Genomic DNA, 27,977 nt, shown 5'->3' with positions numbered 1-27,977 from the left:
AGGCCATAAGACTTCCCTGAATGGACTCCTGTTTGAACTAGAGCAGAGCTTTTAGAAAAACATCCAATATTGATTTAAAAATTCCCAGTGATGGAGGATCCACCACAAACCTTGGTAAATTGTTCCAAAGGTTAATTACGCTCACTATTAAAAAATTGCACCATATTTCCAGCCATACAATCTTGTTTTACTTTTATCTGCTAGGGCTGAAGAGGCCATTATAGTAAAGATTGAAAACCCAAAAGAATTTTGGAAGAGATTTAAACCCTCACGCTTCAAGGAATAAAGCTCAGTGGTTTGAGCACTGGCCTGCTAAACCCAGGGTTGTGAGTTCAATCCCTGAGGGGGCCAATTAGGGATCTGGGGCAAAAAATTGGGGACTGGTCCTGCTTTGAGCAGGGGGTTGGACTAGATGATCTCCTGAGATCCCTTCCAACCCTGATATTCTGTGACATGGTGATGATTCCCCTCCCCCCCCCGCCCCCCCCCCCAAAAAACAACAACAAAAAACCTCTCGCTATGGGGTATCAAGAGGAAGTTTTCCCTGGGGGACAGGTTACCCCATCATAGCCTCCTGAGGGGTTTCTTGCCCCTTCCTCTGAAGACGTCAGTACAGGTCACTGTTGGATACAGGATCCGGGGCTAGACAGACCAGTGGTCTGATCCAATCTAGTAGAATTATTGTGTTCCTCTATTTACCATCCTTTCTAAAGTGCTTTGGGACCCTTGGATGAAAAGTGCTATACCTTGGTTTAAAACCATCTAAACATTATCATCCAACCACAAAGAGTAATGAGAAGGCAACCCGGGGAAACGCTACAAAAAAGGAAGCCTTCAGTGATTAAAAACAAGCGATAGTGCTGACCCTTCAGACCAGTGGTGCCCAAACTTTTCCTGTCGCACCCCCACCCCCTTACCAGTAGTGGAATCGGTCTGTGTCTCCCTCGGCTCCATTACTGCACAGTTGGCTCAGCAGAAGAGGTTGGGTTGAAGGTGGAGCTAAGAGCAGAACTGGGGATGGGGCAGGAGCTGGGGCAGGAGCAAGGGGTCGAGGGGAATTGGGCTAGGGGGATAGAGCAGGGGGGCCAAGCGGAGCTATGGCTGGGGCCAGAGCTGAGGCTGGGCGGTGCTCCTTCTCCGCCCCCCCTTGGGGGCTGGCTCAGGCCCTGTTGCCTGCCCCCCAAATGTTCCTCTGCTCCCCCGTAGGGGGGCAGCCCCACAGCTTGGGGACCACTGCTTTAGACATTCTCCCCAGGCAGCCGGAAGCTATGTGGGTGTTGTTTTGTTAGACACCCAAGTAGGGGAACTCAGCGTCATTCAAACAGAATTTACTCGGCAGGCCGAGGAACTGGACAGGCAGAATTACAAAGGGAGTCCATAATTGGTGGCCGCACCCTAGTGACACTGCTGGATGGATGTTGTGGCAGAGGAAATGCTAGACACCACTATCGACGAGTCACTTCAGACAGACCCAGAGCTGCCAGTCCCCAGTACGCTGTGCAATCTGGAGAGGTTCCTTATCTGACAGTGCAGAGGAGCTGGGATATATATATTCATTAAATCTGAGTGTCACCTTCCATTAAACCTCCATGTCATCTCTATTGCACTCAGCCGAGGGTGAATCTGAGGTCAGCCCCCAGCTTTATTAAGAAAGAAATGGTATTTGATAAAAAAAATGGAGTCTGCTCAGAATCCATTCACCCCACCATCTGATTCACACGTTAATCTCCACACAGGAGGCATGGTAAGGGGTCTTAAAAGCAAAATAAAGAGGAAGCATATTGCTGTTGGACTGGCAAATAGCACTAAGGATTTTAAAAACATTAGAACACAGCAGGGTTTTTGCAACATCCCACTGCTGTGCAGAGCGAAAGCAGGATACAACCAAAAGTTCTCATCTTCGAGAGGCTGTAGAAGAGCCTCACAATCAGGAGTATTTTAGCAAGAAAGGACAAGTGCTATATTCTCTGTAAGGAGCTGATTCAATATAAACACAACTCTTCTTTGTCTCTGCCTAACATGAGGATGGAGGAAGCTTCTGACTGATGTGCAGTAACATTTGAGGGCCTGCTAGGAGAACTCACGGCAGTACCAATAAGGAATAATACTTAACACTTTTTTTGTCCTATTTTCTTCATTTTTAAAATGGGGATCTGAGAAACAGTGTAAGTGGCTTGCCCATGTTCTCAAGCAGCTGTGCGGCTGAGCAGCTTTAGAAGCCAGGTCTCTTTACTCTTAGCCCATTGCCCTATCAACCTGCCACCAGCTCCCAGCAGATGCAAATGCAAAATTCAATGTTTGTGCACACAAGCCAGAGTTTCAGGACGTGCAAACACAGACCAACATTTGTGCATTCCGTTTGAGAACCGTGCTGGGGGCCTCTGGAAGATTCCTTCATTTGACAGGCTGGAATTGGCTACAGTGCTGTGCCCAACAATCAAAACGGCAGAGCTAAGGTACTTGGTGCCGTAGGGCAGAGTTGAATGGGGTTGACAGAGCAGCACCAGGGAAGCCTGGCTTGGTCTATTCACCCTTCATTAAACCCTTTTATTGACGGGACAGCAGCACGCCCATCTACCTGACAGGGTCTGTGGTGTGAACTTTCAACCAATCTCCTGACTTTGGATACAGGTCACACAACTCCCTGCCCCCACCCCCTCTAGATGGTAGGGACCCTATCTTCAGTATATGATTGCACGCACCCTTAGGAACCATTTTCCAGCATTAAGCCTCTCCAGGTCAGTCCAGTTGAACATGTAAGAATGCTCGTAGGCCAGTTCTGGAAACACTTCCTCCACATTAGTTGTCCTCCTGAGTGTCTTGTCGTGCATAAGGAATGGCACCCCATCATAGCTGCAAAGCAAACAAGCATCTCCGTTAACCTACGGCTATTAGCTAGCACGTACACAATATTAGAGAAGAACAGATAGTTTCTGCTCCACCCTCTCTCCAGCTTTTCAGACCAGGGTTAAAATGGGGTCAAGATCTCAATTAATTTTGCAGGCCCTCAGTGTTCTTGATTCATTTACAAAGCTACACACATAGGAGAAAAATCATCTTTAAAATGCATTTCAGATACTTTCATCCATTTCAAGGTTTGCACAGCTCCATCCTTAACTTAGAGTTTCTCTTAGGATTTGGTAAACTAACTTGGATAAGAACAAAACTCCCCACCTGAATGATTGCCAAAACCTCACCCCGTTCTACTGAGGCCCAAAACCCTCTGAAAATTCATTATGAATCCCGTTAATTTTGTTTTAGCATGGGAGGCCCTTTATACATGTGTAAAGCAAATAATGCCTGTCCCGAAAGTCTTACAACCTAAAAATTAGACTAATGATAACATTTTCAAAAGCACCTGAGTTACTTAGGACCCCAATTTCCCTGTATAGGACCCTCAAAGTCCCATGGAATTTCAATAAGGTTTAGACCATTAAGTGTCTGATGCATAGTCCGTACCGGTGGTGACTGTGTGTAGGGTACGTGTAGTACACGCTGCAGTGAAAAGTGTCTGGCATGGGTGATGCAGCGAGGAAAGTTTCCAACAGCAAAGAGCTGCCTCCCTACTGCCAGAACCCTTTTTTCCACTACCAGAGCCTTTCCCTGTGGTTTGGGTGGGTAGACAGCCCTGTAGGGTACCTACCTTAAGGTTCTGCCGTGTCTTTAGTCTACTCGCATAAGCCTTGTCTTGGCTATTTAAACTCATGCTGGGGGGTGTGTAGTGTATGTACTCTACATGCCGCTGTAAGTGTAGACAAAGCCTAAGTCACTTTTGAAAATGTGATTTAGTATCCTGAGTAACCTAGGCACTTTTGAAAACATCACCTCACAAGGAACGAATGACAGCAACAGTGCAGTCGGAATGGACGACACAGGTTGCTGAAGAAGAGTTATCCAGTTACTCGGGTTTAGTTGTGGGTGTTTTTTGGTGGTTCATTTTTCATTTTGACCTGCTTTTGCACTTCTGGAGCTTGGTTGGGGGCAGGAAGCACACAAATATGGCAAGAGGCATAGTGCTTGTGTTATTTACAAGCCAGTCGGAAGCAGAAGATGCTGGGGGATCTCACAAGATAGCCTATCTTCACGAGATTCCCAGCCCAACTGCGCAAAAAGTTCCGATAAACATCCAAAGCAAACATGAAATCCAGAGTAGCCTTTTGAGATTCACCTTGCCCTAAACGGTCCAACTACTACTACTCAGCAGTAGCATAAAGGGTTTAGCTCTCCAAACATGAGCTGGCTACATTTCACAATGACCCTGTGAAGTACAGGAGCAGTATTCCCATTTCACAGATGTGAAAACTAGGAAGGGGATTAGGAGACTCGCCCCAGGCCATAGATGGAGGTAGTGTTGGGGCTAGGATTAGCACTCCGGTTCTTAATCCTGTGGTCACATTACGCCTGCCTGTCTCTCATTACATTATGAACTTTTTTAAAAAGGGAACTAACCATGGCTTTATACCTTACTGAACAATTTTGTTGAGGATGTGGGAGCCAGCCTTGCTATCCACAGTTGTACCGGCTCTGCAGGGCTAAAACCGGAGTAACAGACGTCCATATTTTGGTCAGAAAAACCAGATACACTTGTAATGCAGACCAGGCAGCAGATGAGCTGAGCTAAGTTGTTATTTTTATGAATTTGCTTTTCTGACCATAATAACCACATACACATTTCCTCTGAAGATATGGGTTAACCTAGAGAGGTGTGCTAGATTCAGAGTAAAATATATTGAAGGCAGCATCCATACAAGCAGCTGCAGAGGAGGGGGCGGATACCATAAACCGAATTTTGCCCCATGAAGTAAAACAGCCGCATCTATATAGTGCCCATAGGCCCCACCCAGGTGTTTAACGAACACTTCAAAAAAGATGACAGAAGTGTGGCAACATTAAAAGAAAAAGAGGGATCCCACAGAGGTTGAAGAGCTGTGGATGGGAATTCTTTGCTGTGGAGGTTTGAAATCTATCTCAGAGCAGTGCAGCAAACTCTTTTGAAAGAATAAGGCTCTAGACATGATTTTCGCAGTGGGGAAGACATGTTGGGACAGCTGTTCGTCGGGAAGCTGCTGCCACGCTTCCCCAGTGATCGGCTGGCCTGAGATGCGGTGGGGGGGGAAGCCCTGGAAACGGCTCGGGGTATCAAAGCACAGATCCCCACTGGAGTGAGGCTCAAGAGGGAGATCTTGAATACGGACAGGGTTAACAGTGAAACCCATTTGAACCTAATTGGGAGTCTGCCTTGAGCTGGGAGCGGTACAAAGACCTACTTTAGTTGACAGAGCAAATGCAGTCCCAGCTTCACCACTGCCTGCAGAAGGCCCTTATCTGAAATGTCACTCAAATCTTGTTTTCTGTTTCTAGCAATGAATTATATAAACTGCCTTTCCACCCAAAGCAACACGCTGACACAGCACCAGTCCTGGCCAGAAGCACATCATGCCTCGACATCTGAAGGTCTTTCATGGGGTTTAAAACTGCCGAGCAGACACGGAATGAAGCGTGTTGAATGTTTAAGGTAGACAGGAGCCTACGACTCAGTACATTTCTCAGCACAGTGTACTCAGACCCTCTTTAACCACCACAGTGCCATGCAGAAACCCTGTGTGGCCTTTAACGTTCTCTCTCCTTTCTAATCCCCTCCTGGGCCCCATCCAGGTGTACTGTCATTTGGAACGCACGGGCTAAGTAGCACCGTACAAAGATGCACAGGTAAGAAAGGCACTGCATGTATAGCGGAGCCCTGACTTTATAAAGATCTTACAGGATGCATTTTATGAATCAAGGCGGGGCATGATGTCAAGGAAACATGCAGACGCCATGTTCCCATGGAGGTAGGGGAGACAAAAGCTTTTCAGCTGAAGTACAGATCAGGGTTCTCCTGGAGGGGGCGGTAGACACAGGACTGCCATTTCAGCAGGATGATCTGGTCCAGGCTCAGGGTGCTTGAGTGATACTTTCAACTCCGCTCTTCCATAAGGTCGGCTGACTCGGTTAGAATAGGTATGCAAAGCGACCAGGATCATCCCCAACACACAAGCGATTATTTTGCTTCCAATGGTATTATCTTTGCAACAGTTTAGAGTAATTCAAAAGTGAATTCATTAAGGGATTAAGCCGCTGTCAACCCTGATTTGTCCTTCAACACTGCAAAATGTCCTCCCGTTACAGCAGACAGGAACTTCCATTAGGGTTTAAATCTGTTTGCTGTCAGACAGCGATTGCAAAAGAGAAGCCCTGATGTTCAAACTCCACAACCCACAAGCCTATCTTTTACCGCAGAGACGCCTTTCAGATAGAATAACCCACCAAAGAGGTTTTTTGGGTGTTTTTTAAATACCAATTATGTGTCTCCCTTGTGGGTTAATTTCAAGCTATTTCTTAGCATCAGATATGAATCCTGATCCACACTATATGCAAACGCAGTGTCATTATTAGACAAGCAAGAGAAGGTCACTGACTTTCAGTGCAGGAAAATGAAACCATGAGAATCCACATCCTCCCCCATGCAAAGAGAATCAGATTTAGTATCTAACCTAACAGAAATAAAAAGCACCCTCTCCAGGATTCAGCCTAGCAAGTGTGTTAAAGCCCTGGGAAGGTACTAAAGGGAATGCCTTTTCTGAATGTGGTTTGCTGTGCATTCACAGCCAACATGGAAGTGAGTCCTCTCCTGCTATCCCTTCCCCATTTTGACCTGCCTCTATTCTCCTCTCTCACTTCCTTTTTTTTTTCTCCTGTTCCCCATTCGTCTATTCCACTTCATTCATTTTTGTTGCATGCAGATTGAGAAGTCAGCTGAACAACATTAGCTGGGATTGTTTAGTCTGCAGAAGAGAAGAATGAGGGGGGATTTGATAGCTGCTTTCAACTACCTGAAAGGGGGTTCCAAAGAGGATGGCTCTAGACTGTTCTCAATGGTAGCAGATGACAGAACGAGGAGTAATGGTCTCAAGTTGCAATGGGGGAGGTTTAGATTGGATATTAGGAAAAACTTTTTCACTAAGAGGGTGGTGAAACACTGGAATGCGTTACCTAGGGAGGTGGTAGAATCTCCTTCCTTACAGGTTTTTAAGGTCAGGCTTGACAAAGCCCTGGCTGGGATGATTTAACTGGGACTTGGTCCTGCTTTGAGCAGGGGGTTGCACTAGATGACCTTCTGGGGTCCCTTCCAACCCTGATATTCTATGATTCTATGATTAACCAGTTCTTCAACACTGTGATACTCTCCCTTTTTATATCTTCCACTTAACAACCTTCAATTTAGTCCAAAAGGGCAAGTTCAAAGACAAGCAGCAGGAACTTTAGATATTTGACTGTGACTTGTATCTTCTAATTCAAAATAAATATACCACCTAACCTTGCATATAGCTGGCCGGCCTCCCTCCCTCCCTTGCTGCTGCTTATTCTTTATCACACACAATGCTGCACCTGGCCTTAAATTAGCTCCTTGGGGCAAGGGCGGTCCTTCTACTCTGTGTTTGTACACAGCGGTTCTACTATGGGGCCCTGAGCCTGACTGCTGCTGCTAGGTGCTACCGTAATAGCGGTCGTACACAATCATCCTTAAAAATGTCCCTTTGAAGTTTTGCCTCCCACTGTTGTTTGCTCCTACTGAATGGAAGTTTGTTGTACAGACTATGTCCAATCTGCTTTCTGCAAATGTGCACATGTTGGATGTCTATGAAAAAAACATGCATACAATATTTATATTTAAGAGATGTAGGAGGTCTGAGAAAATTAAATGCAGAAAATTGCCCTCTTAGACATTTTTTATGTGAGAATAACTCCACTCTTTCAAAGACTCCCCCAACTCAGCCTTGCCAAGTTCTAGAGGGTAGAACTGGTTTTTTTGTGGGGGGTTAGGTGTGTGTGGGGGTAAACAGGCAGATACAAATCTAATTACATTTTCTGCATCAGGGTAAGGGAAGGCAAAGGGATTTTGCGTCTGGGCTGGTAAATTCTCATGACTGTTTTAACTCGGATGGCACTGTACAACACAATGAAAAAATTTAGGACTTTCATTTTCCTTCCATGTGACCAGAACTTCATGATAGCCAAGCTCTTTACAAGCAGGTTCCACTGTACTCCTTTGGAGAAGGCAGCCAGACTAAGGCAAACCAGACCCACGTTACCTTATTTCATCATAATAAAGCAAACTATAAGATGGCACCCTGTTGTGAATTTTGGCCCTTGATATGAAGATTAGTAGAAAGCCTGGTTTCCTTTATAATTTAATCCCTAATCATTGTGCCAGCCAAATGACTAACTTACATACTTTATAAATAGCAGCATATGAGAAGATATGAGCACACTCTCCAAGAGGCCCTTCTCAGAGGATGCCACAGTGGAAAACTTAAGTGGCAAAATTCAGATCTGGAAACAAAACAAAGCAGATCTAGGGATTTGGTTTGGACTGGTCCCTAAAGAAAATCATTGCACTTGAAGCAAACAGTTACACAGACTTGCCTTATCGCTACATCAGCTTGCACTCCATGTATTTTCTGCTCCACTGCTTTTTGGAAGGACATCAGAGTGTTTTCTGGTGCCAGCTAGGGAAGAAGCAGTGAAAAAGTTTATTAATAAAGTAGCAATGTTTATAAATCCCCCTTTCGGTCAGCCACACATGACGCTGCAACAACAACACAACAAATAAATCAAAATACTTACAGGAGATCATTAAAAGGTTGGAGAGACACAACAAAGCAACGTTACTAAAAAAAAATATTACAAGACTTCATACAATGTACTCAGGGAGAATCATGTAATGTTACTGGAACACACTGGCTTGGGGTAGGACGTGTAATGACTACGGCACTTCACAGATGGAACTAAATCTGCCCAGCATCATGGTTTAAATCTGCTCGCTGCTAACAGAGATTCTCCTTTACTCAGTGGGTAGGGGCCAGTTCATCGGTAGATCTATACTGAATGATCATGATGTGCACCAAAGTCCCAGTGAGCTCTGGATTTGTAGTCATACACTGTTTAAAAGGTTTGGTAACATGTACTGGTCAGCTGCATTGGTTCTCAAATTGTGGTTTACAGAGGACTGATGGCCTGCAGAGTGTTTGTTGGCGTGCCCATAAAGGCTGGCTGGTTACATGGAGTTGGTACCCTGCAGTCACAGCTATTCATGGGTGCTGCAAGTAGGGGTGCTGCCGCACCCTTTGGCTTGAAGAGGTTTCCATCAACGTACATGCTGTTTTACAAAAATAAGAGTGAGCCACAATGTCTGTCTAGAAAATCAAAGACAGACTAGTCAAACAGACAAAGAAAGGGGGAACACCCACAACTCTCACCACATGAGTCACATGAGGTCAAGATAAAGATAACTATTTCAAATACAAGTGCAATGTCCAAAGCTGTCAGAAGGGGGCAGCATTCAAGCAAAGATCTTGGTCAGCCAGCGCAAACATACCGGTTACCCTTTGCTAAAGCACTCCCTGCTCTTGCATAGCTTCTCATGTCTTACCGAGTAGTTCGGGTTTCATTAAAATGAACAAAGCAAGTTATTCCTGTTTCCACTGAGCATCACTTGACAGTCTCTTTCACAGGCTGCAGTCACTCACACAGAAACAACAGGCTAGGACCTGCACAGACAAAGTCTGAGCTCGACCCTACATGGGGTATCTTAAGAGAGAAATGCAAGGCTGGTGTATGGACACAGTGTCTGAGTTAGGAGCTATTGTGAACACAGGCCTCACATCCATTTTTTCAAGCCTACTTAAAAGGCTTCTGACCAGAACAGGAAAAAACCAAGCTGTACGAACGATACTATAAAATTCTAACTACGCTAATGTAAAAAATATAAAACTATGAAACTATTACCAATAGCTATTTACAGGAGATCAAAGAGAAAATCTGGAGAAAATCTGTGGACATTGGGATTCCACATGGCAGTAAGAAGGAACTGGAGAGCTGCTGGCCCGCACTGCCTCTTATACCATTGGTCCAGAGCATGTGTGGGCCAGTGGACACTACTTGTTTGACTCAGTTACATGAGGATCAGCACTCGAAGAAAAATGTGGATTCTGGCAGATGTTTTTTCAGCCCAGTCATTGCACTTCTCTCACTGAGCTAAGCACAGTAGGAGTGACTAGAAATATAAACCGAACTGCAGCATCAAAAGGCAAATAAGAAATCATATCCACAGTGATTATAAACAAGTTGCTAAATATTTCCATGTTAAGCGGTGAAGCTTCTCTGAGGATCTGTCTATGGAACATTGAAAAAAAACAACAACAAATTAGACTAACCCCACAGCACAGATTCCACAAATCACCATGTTGGTGGTTGTTATTATCAAGTTTAAACTTCTAGGAGAAACCATGACACCAGGACCCATCCACATGGACACTACACGACACCCCAGTATCATCAACCAATCAAGACAACCCCACCGGGAACTGAATTAGCTGTACTCTCCAAGGGACCGAACGTCTGACGTGGAGAACTGGAAACATTCGTTCACCGATTCTACCTCAAGGAATTTTCACAACAAAGACATCACCCACAGCTACCACGTCGCACCAATAGTCACAAGCAAAAAAAATCCACGTATCAGTTAATGGTCAAATCAGCAGACAAAGGAGGCACCATTGTAGTCCTCAATCATGACTAAGGCTAAGATTTAGTCATAGGTATTTTTAGTAAAAGTCATGGACAAGTCACGGGCAATAAGCAAATATTCACAGACCATAACCTGTCCATGACTTGTACTATAAATACCCCTGACCAAATCTTAGCTGCTCTGGGAACCCCAGGGAGTTGAGGGGGGCATGTAGCTGCTGGGGGGCGGGGGCGGTGTGGCACCTAGAGACATCGTTGCTGCTCCGGTGGCCCCCGGGGCCGCTCCAGCAGTGGCTGGCGCATCTGACCCCGGGGCTGCCCCACCTGCTCAGGTAGCCTTGGGGCCAGCCGCACCGGCCACTGCAGAAGTCACAAAGGTCCTGGAAAGTCAATCCGTGACCTCCATGACAGACTTGCAGCCTTACTCATGATGAGCCCACCAACAATTCTGACACCATCTACTACAAAGAACTGAAAGAATACCCTACACCATAATCCACGCAGGAATTTAAAGATATCATCAAATCCTTCCCCAAACTATTCTAAGAGAATCTCTATAACCTCAACCTCCTGAACCCACCCCAGGGACCTTCTACAAACTTCCCAAGATACACAAGGGAACCTAGGCAGACCCATCATATTTGGCCACGGCACTCTGACTGAAGGAACATCAGGACCAAGGGAAACCATCCTCCAAAAGGCCATTTTCCTCCAGGCCACAACCAAGTTCTCCCAGAAAATCTGCAGCATTAACAAGCTCCCTCAGAACACCATCCTTGCCCCTATGGAAGTCAATTTCCTAGACGCCAAACATCGTTCACCACGATGGTATTGCTGCCTGCCTCAGATATCAACACCACTCAGAAATCCACTGCAAACATCTCCAGACTCATCCATTTCATCCTCGCCCATAACCACTTTACCTTTAACAACAAACACGTTGTCCAAATGATGGGAACAGCCATGGGTACTAAGATGGCTCCCCAACATGCCAACCTGTTTATAAGCCACTCCCTCACAGATTTCCCCCACACCTCAACAGCCACCACCCATCCATCACACTCTCTCTAAATTAACACTCCCACACCAGCATCAGCTTCTGGGACATCACAATCAAATTCCACAAGGGAAGCCCATGGATCACCACACTTCCCTCCACAGATCCAGTAACCACCCTAGACACACCAAGAAATCTATTATCTACAGCTAAAAGAAAAGGAGTACTTGTGGCACCTTAGAGACTAAGCAATTTATCTGAGCATAAGCTTTCGTGAGCTACAGCTCACTTCATCGGATGCATACTGTGGAAAATACAGAAGATGTTTTTATACACAGCTAGGCACTCAAATACCACAGAATATGCTCAGAAGAGAAAGTCTGGGATACACATCTCCACACACTTAAAACCACTTTAACTAAACAAGGACACTCCACCAGAGAAGTAGATCACATCGCGGAGTGGGCCACCCAAATACTCTGGGAGAACCTGCTTCAATACAGAAATAAAATCCCCTCTGACTGCACACTCCTCATTGTCACCTACCACCCCTCGTTGGAACCCATATGAGGTAGCATCAAACGATTACAACCTGTACTAGATGGGCACCCCATCCTGAAAGAAATCTTTCCTGAATCCCCTCTTTTGGCCTTCAAATACCCTCCCAGTGTTGCCAAGCTCATCATGCGAAGCAAGCTCCCCACAGATCAGGACACACCAACTCAAAGCAGCAACAGACCCTGACAGAGCAACAGATGCAAAACCTGCAGACATCTCTCTCTACTGCTATAATGATGAATAATCCCCCCCCCCGATAACACACTTTTCAAGATCCCCGGGTCCTGCACATGCCTATCACAACATGTAGCGTATCTCATCCAGTGCATCAAATGCCCCAGCAACAACTACGTGGGCGAAGTCAGACAATCACTGTGCTCTTGAAAGAGCTCACACAGAAAAATTATACAAAAAAAAACCAGGCTGTCACCTGTGGGTGAACACTGTTCACAAAGACAGGTTTCAGAGTAGCAGCCGTGTTAGTCTGTATCCGCAAAAAGAAAAGGAGGACTTGTGGCACCTTAGAGACTAACGAATTTATTTGAGCATAAGCTTTTGTGAGCTACTGCTCACTTCATCCGATGTCCCCTAATCAACAAAAACGATTAGGGGACTGGAACACATGACTTATGAGGAGAGGCTGAGGGAACTGGGATTGTTTAGTCTGCGGAAGAGAAGAATGAGGGGGGATTTGATAGCTGCTTTCAACTACCTGAAAGGGGGTTCCAAAGATGATGGATCTAGACTGTTCTCAGTGGTAGAAGAGGACAGGACAAGGAGTAATGGTCTCAAGTTGCAGTGGGGGAGGTTTAGGTTGGATATTAGGAAAAACTTTTTCACTAGGATGGTGGTGAAACACTGGAATGTGTTACCTAGGGAGGTGGTGGAATCTCCTTCCTTAGAAGTTTTTAAGGTCAGGCTTGACAAAGCCCTGGCTGGGATGATTTAGTTGGGGATTGGTCCTGCTTTGAGCAGGGGATTGGACTAGATGACCTCCTGAGGTCCCTTCCAACCCTGATATTCTATGATTCTATCGTCTCCCTCAACAGGTGTGAATCCCTTAGGTTTAACAATCTGTCCCACCTTGTATTTAGCTTGGACAATCTGGTTACTTTCTCCAGACCTGAGGAAGAACTCTGTGAAGCTCAAAAGTTTGTCCTTTCCACTAATAGGAGTTGCTCCAACAACAGATATTCCCTCACCCACCTTCTCTCTCTCTCAAATTTTCCCAAGGCGGAGGTGTCGCTGAATGAATAAGGTCCTGCACATACTGCAGACTCCCCGTTTAAGCATCCCACACCAAGTGAGAACAAGATTTGTCTGTGTGGATGAGAAGAAGCTGTGCTCTGCTCTTTACCAAGGCTAAAACACTAGTTCGGGTTTTGTTCGGGCCTACCCTCAGGCAAACCCAAACTATGTTCTGACACCAGTAGTACTAGGAAACGGTAGGCTTTGTAGTACAGAGGGGGCCCAAAACTGAATGGCCAGGGGAATCTTGGTCTCCATGGGGACAAACTGTCGGAGGAGATGCACAAAGGAAATGTAATAAAACAAGCAAAGATTCCGACGCTGCCAGCCATTCTTCAAGAGTTTCTACAAGGTAAATTGAAGATGACTCACAATGTAAAACGCACAACAGCTTAGACTGAGCCAAATGAAAATATATAAGTGGCGATGCTGTGTGCTGATACAATGGCTCTATTCCAGAAGTAGCTGCGCTTTAGTGGTGAGTGAAATGGCTTTTGTATATATAAAGCTCTTTAGGGTCCTCTGGTCTGAGAGGCCCTAGAGCACACGCACGGAAGAGGGTATGTCGGCCATTTTGAAACTTTCACCTGGACATTGGTCATCTGGCCTCTAATAATACCCACACCTGTAAAATGACAGATCAAAGCTTACTAAGGAAACTGTTTCTTTGGGACACTGTCTAGCTTTGTCACCTGGTCATACAATACTGGCTGTCTATAGGTTATACTGAGCAGCATATCAGATATAGTGTATTTGGGCCAGGCTGACACAGACACCATGGTGAGGATTGCAGTTTAAAGCTGGGATATTCACTGAAATTCAGTGAAAGTTGGGAACGTGACCGCTTTAGAAACCTTTGAAAATCCCAGCATCTGTGCTTAGACAGAGCCAGTGCTGGGTGAAAATGCAGTTTCAAGCCACGGAGAGGTTTTTGCAGAGCTGTTTCAGTTCCTCTGGGGCTTGCAGCATTCAGTTTCACTTTTAAGGAACCAGAAAACTCAAAGCAAAAAACTCTGTAGAAGCCATGTTTTGTCTGGCTGCCGGCTGACCACCCTGCAAAGCCATTGGTTTCTCAAAAAAATTCAACTCAGAACGACAAATCAGCTCAGGCCACAACCCAGATTCACCAGCTTCAGGAAACCTAGATTTGTCCCCACACTCAGCTCTAGTGCTAATGCTGGACATTCAGAGGAACAAGCATTTCACAACTCAGCTCCAGAAATGGAGGCTGTATAGCAATTCGCTGTTTGCTACTCTGCGGTGACTGCGATCCTGTGGGATCTCCTGCTAAGGAAGATACCAAGTCTACAGCAGGAACCTGGGGTGATGAACCCTAAATGTTTAAAATGGTGCCCACTATGCACTCGATCCTCAGCTGGAATAAACCATCAAGCTCCACTGAAGCCAACAGCACTGTGCTGCATGACAACAGTGGAGGATCAGGCTCTAAAGGCAGTATTTCTTGTAATTCCAATGACATATAACTTGAAGTGCTACGAAGCTGCGCAATGGCTGGTCTATGTAACCACGTGATCTCCTTACCCGTTACTCTTAGCCTCTCTAGCTCCCTTTTCTTCTTGTGTGTGCATAACACTCATTTGTTGATCTAATTTCAAGCTACTCTAAGCTCTCCAGGGCAAGGACTGCCCCTTCCACTGCATGTGTGCGCGTGCGTGCAGGGTCTAGCTCAAACCACGGCCTGTTATGTTGTTATTGTGTCTCTGTTCCCTTGTACGCCCGCATCCGTATCCATCGGTTGTCCCTCATCTCATATTTAGACGCTGAGCTCCTTGGAGCTGGGACTGTCTTGTTGCTCTGTGCTTATACAGTGCCTGGCAAAATGGGGTTCTGGTCCCAGGGCTCCTACAGGCTACGGGAATACAAATAAGTAACAATGGGGTACTGCTCCTGATTGGAGCCTCTGGGTACCACCACAATACAGATACACAAATATCATCATTAGAATTTAGACTCGATCTCTCCTTTATCTACAACTGTTGATTCTCCATTTTTCACAAGGCCTCTTCCCCCACCAATTTGTATATCACTTCACTATTCCCCATGCCTGGGTAGAGAGAAGTGTCATTTAGTGCTGGCTTTATTATGGCTCTTCAATTGACAACGCCTTCACACACAACTCTGCAGAGCATCCAAGAGAACACAAGAGAGCCAGGGATCTTCATAAATCAAACCCGCTCCCTTTAGACCAGCTTTTGTTTATTCCCAGAGGTCTGCTCACTATTGCTGAGAAAGCACTTCTCTCTGCCCAGCCGCTTCATGCTTGCAAAGTGATTTTAAAACCAGAGCTGTGAGCTCTGAAGAGGATCCTTTGTAAAGGAGCACTGGGATTATCCAAGTGGAATACATTTCACTCCCACCAACCTCTCTTCTCCCTGGAAAAGTAGGAAATGCAAAGCAAACAGTGACATACTTAGCAGAGATGTGCCCAAGGGAGCTAGCCACTGCCACAACAAAGTCATCCACTTGGAGTATAAGGAGTTTGTTTTGTTTTAAGTTTGGGGTTTTTTTTAATTCTCTAGCAAAAACTATAAAACAGAGATGAATCACTTCCAGATGGAAATATTTATATCACTACTAGGAATAAGTTTCTCCCTTAGTCCAATGTTAACAGGCAGATTTTCTTTAAAAAACCCTTGCTCTATTGCCATCTGGTATAACTGGTTTCTTAAGAGAACCAAGTTATAGGAAAGTCAACCCGATGGAAAGAAGACAGTAATGTTTTCATTCTAAGGCCTGATCATGCAAGCCCCCCATCAGGATCAAGACTCCTTTGAATGTCAATTGGAATCCTCTATGCAGAGTGCTTGGAAAATTAGTTCTTGACAGTGGAGCTTGATTTAATTGATTACTTGCAACGATCAGTCCAAAATCTACCTCTCAGTGACTGGTGAAGCAGAGAATGGAGCAAATGATTTGCAGTGCATTACTTACTCAGCAAATGTAGTTTGTTTTCCACAGAGAACATTCACAAGCCAATTGCAACTTCCTTAAGTTTATTATCCAAATTAATATCCTTCTGCATTTTTTTGTTCTATGGATTTGTTGTGAATATTCTAAATGTGAACCGAGCTGCTTTGCTGTAATGGGTCAGATAAGTCAAACAACATTGTTTCTGTCCTCTGATTGGCTGTGCACGCAAGACCTTTTGTTGCCGCTAGCCAAGTTTGCTTCAAACTTCCTGGATGACTCGAATGTTTTTGGGAAATGAACAAAGGGGTGCAAACAAACTCAGTTCATTTTAAAACTCAATAAAATAGTTACAGAACATTCCCAGCATTATTCACTCAGCTGTACTGAAGGACTTGGCTCTTGCTTATAATGATACATGGGAAGGATTAGATAGGAAGGGAATTTCTTGGTATTTTGTACCAAGTACCACTTTGTTGGTAAGCAGTTATAACCAGCCTTGACATGGTGACAGAACAAGATCTGGAAGACGGAGTTTTTCTTCTGTGTAAGTCAGATTTTGGTAGTTCACAGTTTCATGGATCCATATGTATTGTTTATATCTCAAAAATGCCCAAAGGCCCCACTCAGGACAAATGTTGTGCTGGGCTTTATACAAAGAGAAAAAAAGACAGTTTACATTCTAAACAGACAAGACTGCGGAAGGATGGGCAATATAGTGATTATTTGGACAGAGAAAGGGTGGTCCAGTGGTTAGGGTACTAGACTGGGAGTCAGGACACCCTCAGCAATCCTATATTCTGCCACAGACTTCCTGTGTTGCCTTGGGCAAGGGACTCAGTCTCTCCGTGCCTCTGTTCCCCATCAGTGCAGTAGTACTGCACTACCTCACAGGGATGACATTTTTAAAATTGTGTGGTTTTCAGATACTACAGTACCTTGGGCAGAGAGAATGATTGAGAGTCAGTGGGTCCCTACACAGGTAATCACTGACATTCTTGATACTTATAGCCCGCCCAAAAAACGACTACTACCAAAACAGCAGCAAATCATTTCTCTTCAAAGGCTTCCGTTGGAATTCCCTGCATCTGATGCTCTTTCCGCCTCATGTTTTACTTGTTATGGGATCCATTTCAGGAGTGACATTGTTAAAACCAGGTTTTAAACAGCAAAAAGGTTTCAAAATAAAAACACCCATTCCCCAAATAAAGAGTTATGTTTACATTTGCAGAGTGTGCAGGAAATAGGCCTCATGCAAGTCAGCCCCAGGGATCTGAAGCCTTTTGTACAAAGCCGGGTGTTTCTCCCACCTCTGGACTTTGTTTTGTCTAATACAAAAAACAGGAAAGGTTTAGGAGTTTTTAGACCCAAACAACAAACCCGTAGAGACCCTTCGCTAAAGGATCCTTTTCAAGTCTTGCTGCACTAGAGGGGAAGGGATTTGTGTTGTTTACTCAAGGTCATAAAATACTCCCTTGAATTATGGATCACAAAGCTTGTGGGGGAGTTAAACCCTTTGAATTGCAGCAGGTTTGATACAGCATCACAATATGATCTCCCACATGGCTTCTGAGACTTACCACAAACTTCAGCCACATAAACCATGTAAGAAGTGAGACACTGACCTAACAGACAGATGAAATGTCTTAGCTTTGAATCAGCTTCTAATAATAATCCCAAAGGATTCCAATAGATTTAATGGACTATACATATTCAGCACTACTGGTACAGCCTACCCTGAGGATGGAAGGAGGTAAACAAGAATGCAGCAATGAGGGAAGAAACATTTTGGCCAAGGAGACCAAGCAAAACTTACAAAACATACTATTAGATATTTAATAGCGAGACAAGAGATTTTTATTATTGTTTTAAGGTCTCAGTTGGATGACAGACTCTAGATGGGATTCATTAGTTACATCAGTGATGGCGATATGTAGATGAAGTTGATGTCTCTGGTTACAATCCTTTATATCACTCCGGCCAAGTTTTAAATTTGGTGCCTAAGGATAGAGAACTGAATAAATGTTGCCTGATTTCAGAAGTGCTGTGGATCCTCTCCTTTCACTGAAGTCACCGGGAGCTGAAGATGAACAGACCCCTTTGAATACCAGGCCATATTTCCCTATTACCACGTGTAGTTGGATGCCTGACTTTAGGCACCACGTTTGAACATTTTGAGACGTTTGTTCTTTTCTGTTCACTTAATTCTTCTACTGTGCAAAAAGGCTATTTGTTTTCTGTAGCTTATTACAGATCACATGCATTACTTTCCAGGTAGGGAGGAGGAATGGATGAGCCAGAACACCATAGCTGGCTAGAAGGTTCTCCAATAAGCCATAACCCTTGGTAGAAGGTAGCTGCTCAGATCAAGACGGAGCATCTCATAGTGGGATGTGCAGTCTTCCCTGCACATACATGCCTCTCACTGTTTCTCACTCAAGGGCTTGTTTGTGAGCAGCAGTCAGTGTTCTCTCTGTTAACACTTTTTGGCTGCCACTACCTGGCGCTGAGACGGTCAGACAGAGGCTGAAAGAACTCAGTGATACATGAGCTCTTCGGGGAATGGATCACAGCTTCATAATGGTGTGGAAAGCTGCTTGCATACAACTGGCGAGACATGTGTGATAATTATATATTTCATGGTAAATTTCCGGTTGCTACCATAATGCCCAGCCTTTCTGGGATATAATAAACTACAATGTAATTGTCAGAGAGATTAAAAATTGGCTGCCCATCAGGATGCTTCATACCAGAAGCAGGTCCCCTCCATGCCTCCACTCAAGTGTTGGGTGTTTCAAATTGGCTCTCCAGTTTGGCTTTAAAAGGTTTTGTAAGTGTGAACCTACAATAAATCAGCAAGTCAGCATTCCTGACAAAATCCTCCTCGGTGCAGAGCATTTCCACACAGCACAAAAATATCCACCATGTGCTATGGGGACAGAACAAAGAGCCAATATGTGGTACTCAAGGTCAGAGGGGATTTTCTTTAGTGTGTTTCCTACAAGATGCAGACAGTATTTCACCATTATGTCTTTGTCAATGCTGTTAAGACACACTATTAGAAGAACAGCTGTCTGGGTGCTCTGCCAAGAGCATTTACTTCCCTGCTATTTGGAGACCCAAGCACCATGATTATGAACCACTCCTCTCTCCACTGTGCACTTGGGTTGGTTGTTTCCACAGTACCACCCTGACGCTGCTTTAGAATGCCAGTGCCTCGTTTGGTCTCAATAAAAGGAAGTGAAAATAAAGCATCATGTAATTTTCCAGAAAGATGCATCTACGATGCTAAGCTGTTGGTACTATAAATCTTCCCGTTGATTACCTGCAATACCAGACAGGCCCATCATTAACAATCTCACTTCTGACACAAAGTAACAAACATATATTCAAGATTAACAGCTAAAAACAAGCAGGGGGTTGATGGAACAACCATATTTACTATATTTGAGCTTATGCAAAAGCAGTGATGCATAATTCTTCCAATCTTAAAGGCCGGTCACCACAAATCTAGGTTCTGATCCTTCTAGAACAGCGGCTCTCAACTCGCGGCCCATGGGCGGCATGAAGCCCAATTAGCACACAGCTGCAGCCCAGCTGTATGCTGAAGGGCGGCGGGGTCCAGGACCGTGGCTGCTGTCTGGCCCCAGACAGTGGGGGTCAGGGTCAAGGTTGGTTGCGGGCTGCTGCCCGGCTCCTTACAGCAGGGTCCTGGCTGCCGCCCAGCCCTGCAGACTAGGGGTCAGGGTTGGGACAGGGCAGGTGTTCTAGAAGAACCAGGGAACTTTTCTCCTCACCAGAAAGGTGATCTTGGCAGACATTTTCAATGGCATAAATGACAGGTACCTAACTCCCATTATGACAGGTTTCAGAGTAACAGCCGTGTTAGTCTGTATTCGCAAAAAGAAAAGGAGTACTTGTGGCACCTTAGAGACTAACCAATTTATTTGAGCATAAGTTTTCGTGAGCTACAGCTCACTTCATTGGATGCATACTGTGGAAAATACAGAAGATGTTTTTATACAAACAAACCATGAAAAAATGGGTGTTTATCACTACAAAAGGTTTTCTCTCCCCCCACCCTACTCTCCTGTTGGTAATACCTTATCTAAAGTGATCACTCTCCTTACAATGTGTATGATAATCAAGGTGGGCCATTTCCAGCACAAATCCAGGTTTTCCCCCCCCAAACCCACAAACCCACTCTCCTGTTGGTAATAGCTTATCTAAAGTGATCACTCTCCTTACAAGCATTCTTACAACTACAATACCCACCTGCGGAAGTGAAGAAACAGATTGATAGAGCCAGAAGAGTACCCAGAAGTCACCTACTACAGGATAGGCCCAACAAAGAAAATAACAGAACGCCACTAGCCGTCACCTTCAGCCCCCAACTAAAACCCCTCCAACGCATTATCAAGGATCTACAACCTATCCTGAAGGATGACCCAACACTCTCACAAATCTTGGGAGACAGGCCAGCCCTTGCCTACAGACAGTCCCGTCCCCCTCCCCCCCCCCCCAACCTGAAGCGAATACTCACCAGCAACCACATACCACACAACAGAACCACTAACCCAGGAACCTATCCTTGCAACAAAGCCCATTGCCAACTGTGCCCACATATCTATTCCGGGGACACCATCACAGGGCCTAATAACATCAGCCACACTATCAAAGGCTCATTCACCTGCACATCCACCAATGTGATATATGCCATCATGTGCCAGCAATGCCCCTCTGCCATGTACATTGGTCAAACTGGACAGTCTCTACGTAAAAGAATAAATGGACACAAATCAGATGTCAAGAATTATAACATTCATAAACCAGTCGGAGAACACTTCAATCTCTCTGGTCACTCGATTTCTGATCTCAAAGTGACTATCCTTCAACACAAAAACAGACTCCAATGAGAGACTGCTGAATTGGAATTAATTTGCAAATTGGATACAATTAACTTAGGCTTGAATAGAGACTGGGAATGGTTGAGTCATTATAAAAAGTAACCTATGTCCCCTTGTTTATTATCCCCCCCCCCAAAAATCTGTTTCTCCGACATTCTTGTTAAACCCTGGATTTGTGCTGGAAATGGCCCACCTTGATTATCATACACATTGTAAGGAGAGTGATCACTTTAGATAAGCTATTACCAGCAGGAGAGTAGGATAGGGGGAGAGAAAACCTTTTGTAGTGATAAACACCCATTTTTTCATGGTTTGTGTGTATAAAAACATCTTCTGTATTTTCCACAGTATGCATCCGATGAAGTGAGCTGTAGCTCACGAAAGCTTATGCTCAAATAAATTGGTTAGTCTCTAAGGTGCCACAAGTACTCCTTTTCTTTTTGCTAACTCCCGTTGACTATCAATGGGCGTTATGAACTTAGTTGCTATTTTTGCTCATGGCATAAATTGCCAATACATCATTCATTTACAAATGCATATATATGGATGATGGAAATGGACATTGATACAGTAATGCAACTTGCACCCTAAAGCACTTGCACCACTTGAACGCGTCCTTTGTGCTGGGTTATAGTGTGTGCTGCTGAGCGTCCTCAACTCCCGTCGGCTGCTTCCCGCGAGAGACAGCTGCACAAATCGGTATGACCCAATCTGATCCTCATAAAGAGGTCCTCTAATATTCAGCCTAAATCTTCCTTTAGTTGTAACCCAATATTCCTCGCTTTTACTCCTTGAACCACCCTAATCAATTTCCTGCCCTCCACCCCTCACTTAGTCATCATTCCTGGACACTAAGCCTTTCCTTGGAAGAGAATCCCTCCAGACTCTTCATCATTTCAGTGGCTTTCTGCTGAAATCCGTTACATTTACCTAAATCTTTAAGGTAATAACGTTTCCAGATGTTAACACAATATTCTAGGTGCAGTCTCATTGGGCTAGTACAGAAACTATCTATAGTGCTCCATTAAATCTTGACAGGTTTCAGAGTAGCAGCCGTGTTAGTCTGTATACGCAAAAAGAACAGGAGTACTTGTGACACCTTAGAGACTAACCAATTTATTTGAGCATAAGCTTTTGTGAGCTACAGCTCACTTCCTTGGATGCGGTAGCTCACGAAAGCTTATGCTCAAATAGATTTGTTAGTCTCTAAGGTGCCACAAGTCCTCATTAAATCTTGACTCTCTCAGCACAACCCAGAAATCACATTTGCCCCTTTCTGGAGATAAAGATTAACACAGGCTATATAATCACTGAAGTATTATCAGATCTTATCTGTTAGATCTACTATTGCCCCAGGTGCCAGCTCCCAAGCTTTGGAGACTTTCGATCTCTGCACTATTTAAAGGAGAACTGTTGCCGGTATTCTGCAGCACAGTTCCTTTAGACCTTTAAGCGGGGTAATTTACTCTCTAGTTCCCCTCTTGCAAACATAGTAAGATTTTCTCCAAAACAGTTAGCTCAGTGACAAAGCACGGCAAATATTTTTGTGAAAATTAGATACTATTCGTGGAATTCCTTTTGGCAAAGCTTTAAAATAATTAGGTCTGAAAGTAAATACACTTGGTATGACAAGTGAATCTGGTGCGGCATCAGCATTTGAGAGAAAATAATCCAAATAATGAGAGCTTAGAAGGGACCCCTGAAATATACAATAAGACTCGAGGTGACACTCAGGATATTTCTAGGAAGAGGGGGACAGTACAAAATATTTTAGCCACTTCTCTCTTTCATTCTCATTTTTCTTTGTAATGTAGCTGCCAGTTTCTTATCTGACTGATTTCACAGCTCAGAGAAGTTACACTTTTGCTTCTAATCTTGTCTTCTGTGAAGCGTTAAAATAAACCACCTACCTATACAACAGATACTGTATAGTGATTGGCTTTATTTACTGCGTTCTGGTGAAGGGAAGGAGAAAAGCTGGTCTTTAGCAGCAGCCTTTCTATTACGCAACACAAAAATACCACAGAAGTGCAACGAAATAATGTGAAGTATGAAGCCTCATATGGTTTGAGGTTTGGTCAGATAAGCATATGGAAATTTATCCAAATCTCCAATTCAGGAAATTTAATAGCAAAAGAGTCTCCAGATAAATTTCCATGACTTCCTGCTAGGCAGGAAATAATCAGAGACCAGAATATCATAGAGCTATTTTGATACTTCCGGGCTCAGCCACATCCATATAAAACATAGACAGACAGAGAAAAAAGTTTACTCTCCCACTAACGGAACTTTATTCCACCCCTACACCACTCCTCAAAAACAACCCCCCCCCTCCATCTCCCCCAAGCTTGGTTGAGCTTCAGCTGGAATTTCAGGTTGAAGTATAAAGTTGATTCCTATCTTCCCTGGATTTATGTCTTCAGAAAATTTGAACAAAAGTTGTTATTAAAAAAGCCATTAAAGAGGCAAATGTAATATCAGCCCTTTAAATGACAGGAAGGTTCTGCGTTTTGTACAGCAAACATGTAATGAACATAGATCAGGGGTTCCCAAACCGTAGTATGTGCATCACTGGTGGTGCATGAGCTTGGCATTCCAGCCGTTACCTTCACAAGAACTTTTTAAGAGGTGGTATGTGGACCAATCAGGCTTGGGAGTCACCGATGTAGATGACGGAATCACAAGAGGGATTCAGTGAGCCTGAGCCTTACAGACAAATTGTATCTGGATGCCCCTAAGAACAAGTTGCTTTTATGGAAGCCGCACAAGGATAAAATGTTTTCGTGCTAATGATTAAACTGCAGCCTGTTTCCTCCTCCCCCTCCTACCAGAATTAATGGTCACAGGGAGCACTCTATCAAGAAGCAAGGAGAAAGCCAGTCATGAAGTGCTCTGCTGTACCCGTGAAGCAGCCATATGGAACAGACTCGAAGAAGGAAGATATGGCATGCCAATATCCTCAGATGGCCAACTGCCATTGCAGCTAATCTGTTAATGGCTACAGAGTCCCAAGAATTAACCACAACAGACTGGCCTGCTGGCAAAAGCCCTACCTCAAAAAAAAGCCCTACCTACTGGCCTGCTGGCAAAAGCTCTACCTGGATCCATCTCAGACTTTTCAAGATGCCCATCAGCAGAGGCACAGAATAAGCAAGTATCAGAAGAAACAGGATTATCTCCAAAAACTGGCTTGCTCTACCTAGATATTTATAAATGCACCAACCGTGGCCCGGAGGTGCAGAGAGCCCGTGGTGTTTGGTTAGCCACAAAAGAAATGTATACTGGTATTGATCCGCTGGGAAATAATCAACCAACCAACCACCCACAAAGCAGTTTTTTAAGATTGCCATTTTAAAATTTTTATGTACAACATCACAATGTTGTATTCTTGCATTGCACGGCACGTTCAAGCATTGTGTCTCAAAATGTCACCTGCCAAAGATATTTTCTTGTGCTGCATTTTTAAATACCCCTGCCTAAGTCCTAACAGCGAAAGGAATCTAGGACCTTGATCTAAAAGCATGTGTTTCTATTGCTTGAGCTAATTACAGTGTCTCTCAACCTTTCCAGACTACTGTACCCCTTTCAGGAGTCTGATTTGTCTTGCCTACCCCCAAATTTCACCTCATTTAAAAGCTACTTGCTTACAAAATCAGACCTAAAAATACAGTTCCTGACTTTCTCATTTTTACCATATAATTATAAAATAAATCAACTGGAATATAAATATTGTGCTTACATTTCAGTGTATAGTATATAGAGCAGTATAAACAAGTCATTGTCTGTATGAAATTTTAGTTTGTACTGACTTCACTGGTGCTTTTTACAAAGCTTGTTGTAAAACTAGGCAAATATCTAGATGAGTTGGTATACCCCCTGGAAGAGCTCTGCATTCCCCCAGGGGTATGTGTACCCCTGGTTGAGAACCAGTGAGCTAAAAGACCAAGTCCATTAAGTCACAGGCAGGAACATATTTCTTATATGATCCAGCCACACATAAGGACAAAGACACACACTAGCTAGGTTAATGTGGGTTACAGAAAAGTTTTGGAGGCCCCCAACATAACTTCAGAGCCTTTCAAACTCTCTTTAGCAGGCTTCGTGGGGAGCAACAGAGAGCCACTAAAATCAGGAGGATTTTGGAAATTTCAGGGCAGGTGCCTTTCCATAGCAAAATAGTGCCCTTCGTAAGAGGATCTCTAAGCACTTAGCAATTTACCAAGCTTCCCAACCCCCTGTGAAGAAGGTAGGTCGATGAGTAAGCCAAGGAACAGTGAGGTTAAATGACATGCCCAAGATCACACACCAAGTCATGTTGCACATGTCCTACGGATAGCAGACTTTAGTCTCCAGGGCAGCCAAACCCAGCACAGACAAATTGATTAAAACGTGAAGCTACTTACCATTGGTGCACCACGATGGCCAATGATGGCAGGTTTTGGTCCCAGGTCCTTCTTCTCCATTATACAAGGGGAAGAGACAGTGAGGGGAACGAGGTAAAGTGCAACTACGATGGCAAAGTATGCAGTGAATATCAACATCTGTGAAGCTGAACAAAAATGCAGCCAGTGAAAATGCTGGTTCAGAACAAATCGCTCCAGAAAAAACAAACGAAAGACATTGTCCTGCTCCCCCGAACATAATGGACAAACCATAGCAATTCCCTCCAGCTACAAAGAATAGCAATGCTTTGTATTTGGCCAGTGATGCATCCCATTCCAGCGTCTGAGAGCGCTTTACCCCATTTTACAGATAGGGAAACCAAACACACACAGAGGTTTAGGATATGTCTACACTAGAAACCCTTCGCAGCACAGTTGCAGCGCCGCCGTAGTGTTGTAATGTAGACATTTGCTAGAAGAACAGAAGGGGTGCTTCCGTGCCTGTAGTCAATCCACCTCTCTGAGGCTTTGTTTGCACTCGAAACGCTACAGTGGCGGTGCTGTAGCACTTCGGTGTCCACACTACCTGTGCCGACAGGAGGGGTTCTCCCAGCACTGTAGGCAGTCCACATCCCTAAAAGGCAGTAGCTAGATCAATGGAAGAATTCTTTCAGGTACTGAGTGGTGTCTACACTGGGGCTTAGATAGCTGGAACTACATCACACAAGGAGTGAAATTTTTCACACCCTGAGCAATGTAGTTAAACCAACCTAACTTCGGAGAGACGACCAGCCCTAAGTGACTTGCTGAAGGTCAGCGAGAGCCAGAAATGCAATCCAGCGGTCCTGATTCTCAGTCTTTTGTCTTGGAGGTATAGAGATGGATGGATTGGCAAAGCCCTGGCTGGGATGATTTAGTTGGGGTTGGTCCTGCTTTGAGCAGGGGGTTGGACTAGATGACCTCCTGAAGTCTCTTCCAACCGTAATCTTCTATGATTCTATGACTGCATCACTTCCAAGCCTGCACCAGGTTAACTTTAGTTTTAAATCAGTCTAATTAAACTGGTGCACACCCACAATAATGTAGGCACATTTAAATAGCATAATTTGTTAATTTACATGCAAACCAAACTAACATCAAGCAAGAGTTAAACTGGTTTAGCTGCATTTACATTAAGGATTTGCACCAGTTTGAAATCAATTTAAACTGATGCAATTTTTTTTAAATGGAGACCAGGCCTTAGAAGTTCTTTTGGATGATTGAGGGGACATAATGTCAGACTCTAGAGGGGTTGTAAGTAATCAACTCTATTACAAGAAAGGTGGGCACAACAGAGGGACTTCTGGTGGGATTAAAAGAAAGGGGGAAGATACTCTGGGATGCACTGAGGTTGCAAAGAACCATAGAGTGTAGTGTTTGGCAGGGACAGTGATGGGGACATTTGTATTGTTTTGCAGCCAGTAGACACCTTGAGTCAGACAGTGCCCCGTAAGAGCATCAGAACAGCCATCCTGGGTCAGACCAATGGCTGATCTAGCCCAGTATCCTGTCTTCTGACAGTGGCCAATGCCAAATGCTTCAAAGGGAATGAACAGAGCGGGGCAATTATCAAGTGATCCACTCCTTGTCATCCACCCCGAGCTTCTGGCAGTCAGAGCCTTAGGGACACCTAGAGCATGGGGTTGCATCCCTGACCATCTTGACTAATAGCTGTTGATGGACCTACGCTCCATAAATCAGGGGTCGGCAACCTTCGGCACGTGGCCCATCAGGGTAATCCATTGGCAGGCCATGAGACATTTTGTTTACTTTGACTGTCCGCAGACATGGCCCCCTGCAGCTTCCAGTGGCTGTGGTTCACCGTGATTCGCCGAAGGTTGCGGACCCCTGCCATAAACCGATCTAAGTCATTTTTTAACCTAGTTATACTTTTGGCTTTCATGGCATCCTCTGGCAATGAGTTCCTCAGATTGACTGCATTGGGGCAAGAAGTACTTCCTTTAGTTTGTATTAAATCTGCTGCCTATTAATTTCATCAGGTGACCTTGGTTCACGGATTATGAGAAGGGATAAACAACACTTCCTTATTCCTTTTTTTTATACCATTCATGATTTTATAGACCTCTATCATATCCCCTCGTCTCTTTTCAAAGCTGAGCAGTTCCAGGCTTTTTAATCTCTTTTATACAGAAGCTATTGCATACTCCTAATAATTTTTTGTTGCCTTTCTCTGTCCTTTTTCCAGTTCTAATGTAACTTTTTTGAGATGGGGTGCCCGGAACCGCACACAGTATTCATGGTGTGGGCGTACCAGGGATTTATATACTGGCATTATGATATTTTCTGTCTTATTATCTATCCCCTTCCTAATGGTTCCTAACATTCTCT

The 27,977-nt window shown here is 44.4% G+C and overlaps 1 protein-coding gene across 6 annotated transcripts in view; it reads right to left on the bottom strand.

Moving 5' to 3' along the window:
- The window catches only part of GDPD5 (glycerophosphodiester phosphodiesterase domain containing 5), a 335,621-nt gene that overhangs the window by 32,950 nt on the left and 274,694 nt on the right, over positions 1 to 27,977 (bottom strand). For all 6 annotated transcript variants that reach the window (XM_037882114.2, XM_037882015.2, XM_043527653.1 and 3 more), the window contains 3 exons: positions 25,611 to 25,756; positions 8,467 to 8,549; positions 2,703 to 2,853 (listed from right to left, as the gene is read on the bottom strand). In XM_037882114.2, the coding sequence (XP_037738042.1) occupies positions 2,703 to 2,853; positions 8,467 to 8,549; positions 25,611 to 25,756 (380 nt within the window). The remainder of the gene's footprint in view (positions 1 to 2,702; positions 2,854 to 8,466; positions 8,550 to 25,610; positions 25,757 to 27,977) is intronic.

This window comes from Chelonia mydas, chromosome 1 (assembly GCF_015237465.2).
Source record: "Chelonia mydas isolate rCheMyd1 chromosome 1, rCheMyd1.pri.v2, whole genome shotgun sequence".
NCBI lineage: Eukaryota > Metazoa > Chordata > Testudines > Cheloniidae > Chelonia > Chelonia mydas.
The sequence above is the reverse complement of the archived record's forward strand: the minus strand, read 5'-3'. Positions and strand labels throughout refer to the sequence as shown.